This window comes from Alligator sinensis, unplaced genomic scaffold, assembly GCF_000455745.1.
Source record: "Alligator sinensis unplaced genomic scaffold, ASM45574v1 scaffold5_1, whole genome shotgun sequence".
NCBI classification, from domain to species: Eukaryota; Metazoa; Chordata; order Crocodylia; family Alligatoridae; genus Alligator; species Alligator sinensis.
In genome coordinates, this window is record NW_005842213.1 from 569,942 (window position 1) to 578,665 (window position 8,724).

At 40.0% G+C, this 8,724-nt stretch overlaps 1 protein-coding gene across 1 annotated transcript in view; it reads left to right on the forward strand.

Moving 5' to 3' along the window:
* MUC5AC (mucin 5AC, oligomeric mucus/gel-forming) overlaps positions 1-8,724 on the forward strand; it is a 58,706-nt gene that overhangs the window by 20,714 nt on the left and 29,268 nt on the right. The window contains 10 exon segments of the mRNA XM_025207898.1: positions 365-414; positions 2,533-2,633; positions 2,771-2,922; positions 3,601-3,739; positions 3,838-3,954; positions 4,323-4,502; positions 5,035-5,274; positions 6,064-6,220; positions 6,745-6,873; positions 7,237-7,381. Of these exon segments, the coding sequence (XP_025063683.1) occupies positions 365-414; positions 2,533-2,633; positions 2,771-2,922; positions 3,601-3,739; positions 3,838-3,954; positions 4,323-4,502; positions 5,035-5,274; positions 6,064-6,220; positions 6,745-6,873; positions 7,237-7,381 (1,410 nt within the window).

The following is an 8,724-nucleotide window of genomic DNA, read 5'->3' on the forward strand; positions in this document are numbered from 1 at the left end:
CTGCTCAAACTTAGTCATTATAAAAAAAAAAAGGACTAACTTGATATTCCCTGGATTTAACATGAGGACTACTTCTGAGGACAACAGTAGTAAGGAAGATGTTATAGTATCATGATTTCATTTAGTCATATTGACTGGGTTGAGGCTGTTTTTGTGTGAGGCTTATTTGTTTTGTGCCATTGCAAAAATCATATCCAGAGAATACCAGACATTCTTTTGAAAGGACACTGTCTACCTCTGGCCACTGGGTAGCACTGCAGATATTCCAGATTCTTCAGGAAAGACCAGAAACCTGGCAAGATAGAAGCTCTCCATATAATTAGCTGGCCTTTCAAACAAAAGTCACTCCTTTCTCTTTCTACAGCTCTTGCACACGTGGCAAACTGAACTGTATTGGAGCCAAACCAGCACCAGGTAAACCCCCTTTTAAGCTTTTCTTTTATCCCCTCTACCGTCTTCATGTTTTTGAATTCTTTTCTTGCAATGGTGACAGAGATAAAAATCTGAAACAAAGCAAAAAAAAGCAACTGATTAGAAACTCTCAACACAGCAATTCTGTAGTACAGAGGGCATTATTCTTGGGAAGTAAAGAGTCATAATTCACCTTCTGGGACAGTAGAAATAAATATATTAGGAGGTAAAGGATATGTCAGATAATTCAGAACAAGATCACATTGGGTCTTAGTATTACATAAAAAAAGTAGAATGGCTGGTAGGAAGAAGAAAACAATCAGGTCCCAGAGAATAAAACACTGGAAAGCAGGGAGGTCACATATTGCACTTTTATATACAAGCACGATTCCAGCATACCACAGATGCCATTCTACATGTAACAGAAGAGAAAATATTAACATCCAACTATTGCTCTGAAGCCAGTGACTTATGCCAAACACTATATTTAATTATATTAATATTCAGGGTACTGTCTATATATTTTTAGTTCATCTATATATTTCATAGTACAGTAAAAGCTCTGTTATCCGGCATCCCCCAGGAATGGGGGATGATGGATAACAAAATATGCCAGTTAATTGAAAGGCCCTGGCTGCCACTTCTCCTGCCGTGTCCCTCCGTCCCTTCTGCCCCTGCCGCGGCATTGCCGCTCCTCCTGCAGGCTCTGCAGGCCCTGTGGGACAGGGAGGCAGGCCCCACACAGCCCCACGCAACCTGTTATGCCCCCGGGCTGTGGGGGCTCAGAGAAACTGGAAGTGCCATGGTGGGCACTTCTGGTTTCACTTTTCCTTACAAGCTGGCATGCCGGTTAACAGAGCATGCTGGCTTGTAAGGTGCCAGTTACCAGAGAGTTTACTGTACATTGATTGGGAGGTGCTAATTCAAGACATACAGCCTGATCCTACGCTTCCTACTCAAACAAAAATCCTATAGTATCAACTGGAGTTTGATTAAACAAGGACTCTGGGTCATTTATGCTTACAAGTGTTGTAATTACACATGCAAATAGCATGTTTTAACAATCTGGTGCCTAAATTAGGGCCTTGTTACACGTTACATGGTGAGCTGCTCAAATGTTGATGGCTGTTAGTGCTAGCTTGAGTTTGAAGCAATCACAAGTTCAGGTCAGCAGGTAAGAATCCCCCCACCCCGCCCCCACCTGGTCCCATTCCTAGCCCCTTGCCCTCTGGGGCTCCCCCAGTTCCCTCTCCATGCCTGCCCCCACCTCCTTGCCGCCACCACTACTGAGCTGCTGTACGTTTCTGTACTGCATCTGGCCCAGAGAGCAGAAGCAGTGGTAGCAGTGGAAGGGCAGGCAGATTAACCCTTCCCTACCTGCTCCCCTGGGACAGATAGCACAGGCAGCCACAAGCAAGTAGGGGTGGGAAGGGGAGGGGCAGTGAGCAGAGTACTGGTGAGAGCAGAGGGGTGGGCGATGGGCCCAATCTGGGACAGCAGGGGAGTGGATGGGCAGGGGGCAGGGGGAGTGGTGTTTACATTAATGTGTAGCCTAGTGGGGCTAACAGGGGTCAGAGATAAACCTAGGCTGGAGTGGTGTAACTTTAAGTTTCCCAAAGTTCTTAAAACTAGTTTTAGATGTTAATGTTTGGAAAAACCAGGGGTTAAGAGCTCCAGAAGCTGCCTAAGTTTAACATGTAACAACGTCCTTACAGAAGCAATCACAAAAGGATTAATTGGATTTTAATATAAATTCAATTAATTTTTTTTTACAATGTTTAAATGAAAAATGGATTTCATTATTATCAGTTAATAACAGCGAGGATTTTGTTTTCAAGTTTCTAACAATAACTGATGAGTTTCTATGTTTATTTATAATGCTAAATAAATGCCTATGTCCATTCACACAAATAATATGATTTCAGTGAAGATCTGAAATATTTAACAGAGCAAATCCAGATTATTTACTAACCACTGGATCTTTCTGATCATAGTGTGTTCCTTATCTTAACACTAAAAGCAGGGTTCTCTAGAAACACGTTCATACTGAATAATTACTATTGCAATAACTGATAGCATTATGCCAGACTTGCAATTCCTCACGGCCTTTTTGTTCAACAGCATGTAAATCTCCAATGGTCTACTTTAACTGCACCAACACCACTGCAGGTGTAACTGGAGCTGAGTGCCAGAAGAGCTGTCAGACTCTTGATATGGGATGCGTAAGTGTGGATATTTTATATCCGCTGGAACACATTTTCCTATCCTGACCAAAACTAAGTTTTTTGCTGCAGCAGTTGAATATGTCTCTTCCACTGACACCATTTATCAAATCATATTTTTCATATGGTTCTTACAGTACAGCACACAATGTCTCTCTGGCTGCATTTGTCCTGGCAATCTAGTGGCAGATGGGCAAGGTGCCTGCATACCTGCAGAAGAGTGTCCATGTGTTCACAATGAGAACTCCTACAAACCAGGGGAAACAATCAAAGTTGGCTGTAACACTTGGTAGGTATATGTTGGACATAAAACATATAAACTAAAACATAGAAGAATCTTTTTTTTTTGTAGCAATACTAAGGCTTATGGTACACATTTGAGTGGAAGTCACATTTCATTCACTAGAGCATTGATACAATGCATATAGCTACATACTATAATTTGGCTAGGAATGAAAGTTCAAGATGATTTGCTTATCAACTAATAACAAAATGAATGGTTATCATAAAAAGTGGGTTCTCTTCTTTTCATAGGCAAGCAGAACAAATTAGAATAGATAGGAAGCGGTCAGGAGAAGAGTGAACTTTAGATGCTATCATGTCCAATAGAGATGCACACTTGTACCCTCTTAATCTGTCTACAGTCCCTACATAGAATATACATCTCAAAAATTTCTAGGAGTTCTGAAAATGAAAATGTTTTAAAACCATTCATGGAATAATCAAGTCATTTAATATTTGGGCATGCCTGGGGTTCATCTGCTGTTTATACAGTGTTACAGTGCATTAGTGTTTAGAATAAGGAAATCTTATCTTTCCAATGCTGTTCATTAAGCACATACTTAAAGAACAGATGAATCTTAATTGAATACGCATCTACCTCTGTATTAGAAATGAAGCCATAAAAGTGTTTTGGTGGTAGTGGTGATTCCATTTTTACATTGGGACATCTGACTTTTTTCTTTAGCACATGTAAAAACAGACAGTGGCAATGCACCAATGAATCTTGTCTGGCAACCTGCACTGTTTATGGAGATGGGCATTACATCACTTTTGACAGCAAACGCTACAGCTTCAGTGGAGATTGTGAATACACACTGGTCCAGGTACTGAGCTTTCTTCCTTGGATTATTACAATAAGAAAGTACCTTGTGCTTGTACATATGGTGACTCCATTGCTAACAATGAATATCATTCCCCTCAGAACTACTGTGGTATGAACAACAGCAGCCAGGGAGGAACGTTCCGAGTTATCACTGAGAACATCCCCTGTGGTACCACTGGAACCACTTGCTCAAAGTCCATTAAAGTTTTTCTGAGGGTGAGTAGTTTAATAAAATAATGAGTTAGTGAATAGAATCATTTTAATTATGATAGTTACAATAATTATAGTTTCATAGTTTCATAGTCAGTAGGGTCAGAAGGGACCTGAGCAGATCATCAAGTCCGACCCCCTGCCATGGCAGGAAAGAGCAATGGGGTCAAGTAGCCCAGCAAGGTGTTCATCTAACCTCCTCTTAAAGACCCCCAGGGTAGGAGCCAGCACCACTTCTCTTGGACGCTGGTTCCAGGTCCTAGCCGCCCTGAGTGTGAAGTAGCGCCTCCTGATAGTGATGTTGAAAATGATACATGAAACCAGGAACATCAGTTGGCTCTTTAACTGTCTTTTGGTTTCTCTTCTTATTTCAGAACTATGAACTGATACTCAGTGATGGGAACTTTGAAGTGATACAGAGGGTCCCTGGAGGGGAAATGCCATTCACAATCCGCTCCATGGGTCTCTACCTGGTGATTGACACTGATGCTGGGCTAATAGTCATGTGGGATAAGAAAACCAGTGTATTTATTAAACTCAGCCCTAATTTTAAGGTAAGTTTCGAAGCCGTGCAACACAGGCCAGCTATCTTGAATCCACTTTGTTATTACCTGTTGAAGGAGAGAATGAAGGCACAGTGGAACAAAAGACTGTATGTGAAAGAAATGTGATTTCATGTTTTCTACATTTCAGTGCAACTCATTTAGAGTTACAAAATGCATTGGAATGATTCTAGCTGTGTAATTTATTGCACACAGATTGTACATGTTACATCACTAATGATTTCATAGTTCACTAGTGACCTAAAAATCATCACTAATAAGGTATGTCCAAAACAAAATGTAGCTAATTAATCAATTTTTTAAAAACAAATACTAAAATAAAAAAGAAGGTCCACTCTACTTCTGTCTTCAGACAAAATTCAATACAAAAGGCAAAAGCAATATTTTTATTTAAATGTATTCTCAGAGGAAAGCAAGATACGTTCATTGGACAGCCACAGTCCACATTAAATATGAAAAGTCAGGAGTTCTGTTACCCACAGGTTTTATTTACCTTTGTTATTTTGTCCACATCTTTATGCAGGGTCAGGTTTGTGGCCTGTGCGGAAACTTTGATGGAAATGGCATCAATGACTTTACCACTAGGAGTCAGTCTGTGGTAGGAGATGTGATAGAGTTTGGAAACAGCTGGAAAGTGTCTCCTTCTTGTCCAGATACCAAAGGGAGCAAGAATCCTTGCACCACAAACCCTTACAGAGCTTCCTGGGCAAAAAAACAGTGCAGCATCATCACCAGCGCAGCATTTGCAAACTGCCACTCTCAGGTATAGTAAACCTTTCGTGTGAAATTCTCCTGAGCAGGGATTATACTGTTTACAGGGTGCCTGAGGGATATGCACTGAGTTGCCAATCCCCATACAAAACATAAAGGCTCTCTGCTACTGTTCTAATGTGTATTTAAATGTGTGTGGAAGGTGCTTAATCATGGTGGACCTCATTTAGTTCCCTACTGAAGTCAACAGGAATTTTCCATTGTTTTCAGTAGGAGCTGGATTGGTGGTAGCAGACAAATTGGAGTCAGTACTATTTCCAGGTGGACTATGCAGAAATTTCATTCATATTTATCTCCTCTATTTTTGCTATGTAGATGAGTACACCAAAAAAGCTACTGATGGTGGTATAGGTATCACCAGGTCCCACTTTTTTAAATGGGATAGAAAGATTCAAGGCTGTGTTCTTTTGTCCATCAAGATCAGCTTCTGATAATATACCTAATTGTTAACATACTGATTGTTATGACAGCATATACTAATCTAATCACATGTTATTTCCCAATGAATGTATAATATTACACAGTTCTTAGGGTAGTCACTTCTTTTATAATTACTCATGCTGTGTCCTCAATTTGACATTCTCACTTCATTTTACTGAAACATTCTTGTTGAGACTTGCTTCCCAGTTTACAGTGCCTTTATTTTCTTATATCACAAAGCAGTTTGTTCACTTCAAATGTTGAGTCCAATTTTAAAGGGCAAGGTGAATTGCTATTGCAAAGCATGATGACAAATGCATGAAATAAAAACATTAAACATGACATATTCCTCTTTAAACAGATTGAACCAAATGAATATTATGAGGCATGTGTGACGGACGCTTGTGCATGTGACACTGGGGGAGATTGTGAATGTTTCTGTACAGCAGTAGCTGCATATGCTCAAAAATGTAATGAGGCTGGCATCTGCGTTTCATGGAGAACCCCATCCATTTGTCGTGAGTATTATCCTATAACTGGATGGAGGCAGAGAGGACAAAATGCAATTAAGAATGAGAAGGGAAATAAGTAAGGAAGAAAAAGTAAGGAGGGTTAAATACTGTGTGGTGAGAGGTATTGTAGTATTTCTAAATTAGTAAGGACCAGCCTGTAATTGTAGCTATCATGAAAATAAAACCATTATCTCCTACTAAGCTACATTACTGTATTATATGCCCAGCTGTTGGACTTATGGCTTAGTATAAATAAATGGCCAGGCATGTTAGAGACAGAATATTTTATGTTCTAGCTTACTGAGTTGTTATTGTTTTTGTATGTCTCCATTTGATGCATTGTAACCTTGTTATTCTGAATACAACTGAAGAAGTAAAACGGTTGCATCAAATTAGAAACCAGATAACTCCCTGGTCACTATATGCAGGAATATACTGAAGGAATGAGATTTGTACACAATGTATTTCTGGAAATAGAGCGCTTGAGAAGCATTTTAATGTATATTTTCTCACATCTCTCCCTCTTCCAGCTGTCTTCTGTGATTACTACAACCCAAAAGAGGAATGTGAGTGGCACTACAAGTCATGTGGGGCCCCATGTATAAAGACCTGCAGGAACAAAAGTGGAAACTGCAGTCATGAACTACGAGGCCTGGAAGGTAAAAAGAATTGTGCATAATGCATTTTTCTAATAAAGGATAATTACATATGGTGAACACAGTTCCTACTACTCAACATAATGAAAAGTTTTATTAAAAAGGACAAGACACAGGAGCAATCATGAAGTCTTTCTTAATAGTCTGTAGTTCTCTAAAGAAATCACAAACATGTTTAGGGAAAAGATCCTAATTAATGCCCCAAAACTGACAGTAATTTATTGGATTGCCAAAAAATGCAGCCAGACACAAAAGATAAAATTCAACCCCTCTATGCGAAATCCATTTAGAGCTTAGATATTTGTATGGGCTAAAATCACCTCCTGTTTAAAGAAAAAGTGTCTGCATATTTCTTTCCTACTGCAGGCTGCTACCCAAACTGTCCAGATGATAAACCCTATTTTAATGAAGAAAATATGAAGTGTGTTGAAACCTGCGGCTGTTATGACAATAATAGAAAATATTACCCACCAGGATCAAATATTACTTCAAAAGAAAACTGTTATTCATGGTAAGCTTAGCTGTGTAAAGATTTTAGCAAGGTGCATTTGAAGTTGTGATTGGGACATAAGCACTACATTCCATTGCTTGTGAACAGAAATGTCTGCCTACTATTCATAAATAGCTAATAGCTATTAAAAGCTATTTGATTTTGTTACCAGGACAGGAAAGATCACATTCTGAAATTATTTCTTTTGTAGTGATTTATTCAGTGTATGGGTCATTGTTTTATTCTGTGTTCTCTTACAAAAAAAAGGGGGAAGGTGGAGGGAAAATTGTTTTCAGTTTTCACCTCATTTAAGAAACACATTACCATGACCTTGCTGAAATTGTTACATAAGATTGTGTTCACCTTTAATTTTATTCCTTATTTCTGCTATCCTGCTTATAATCATCTAGCTATTTGGGTGCTTTTGTATTCCTCAGTGTTTTCTTTTTCATAACTGGTTCCTTCTACGTATAGATATTTGCTTAGAGAATCGTGCTAACAGCTCTCTCACACTAGGCGTGTCTACATGAGATGCTACAGTGCCGTAGCTTGTTGCTGTGGTGCTGTAGCATCAACAGGCATGAACCATAATGGCGACGCTACTGCACAGTAGTAACAAGCATCTAAAAAACCTTGAGCGGCACTGGTACTGCGCAGCAATTCCGGTTACTGTGCATTCATTTAGTACTTGGTTAAGCAAGCACTAAATGACTGTGCAGTAACAACTGCGCAGTCCACTGCTCACATAGATGCAGTCACTGAGTAACACATTTATTCCATTGTGTAGGGCATCAGGTCTTGTCTAAATTGTAGCCACTGAAGTGACTGCAGCTCTTGTAGATGCACCTGACCTAGCTCTAAAGTGTTTAGATACCTCTAGCAGAGTAGCTCATGCTCTGGTGCAGTTCCTTGGGTGGACTTTACAGCTTGTGCCACTCTGTGCTGCTGAGGCTACTCCTGTTACTGGTGATTATGCAAGCTAGTTTTGAGCTAGCTTGGGTAGGTCTGCAATATAGGGACTGCAGCTTTTACAGGTATACCCTTAGTCAGTGTGAAGAGAGCTATCTGGGACTAGCCCTAAATAATAGATCTTCCCCCTATATCTTGCAAACCCTGAGAAAAGGCTGTGTTCTAACAGGTAGAAGTCTGAGGGAGACAAAATCCTTCTCACCAGGTAACAAAGCAGCAAAAGAGACTCTGTGACCATGTCCAGACGAGTGCAGCTGTGCAGTATGTGGTACCGCAGTCATGTCTGTGGCATCACATCCCACACATTCAGCTGTTCTCTGCACTGCTCCCTTGCAGCGCAGGGCGGGTTTTGATGGGGTCAAAAAAACCCTCAGTAAAAAAAATATGGAGCGGTT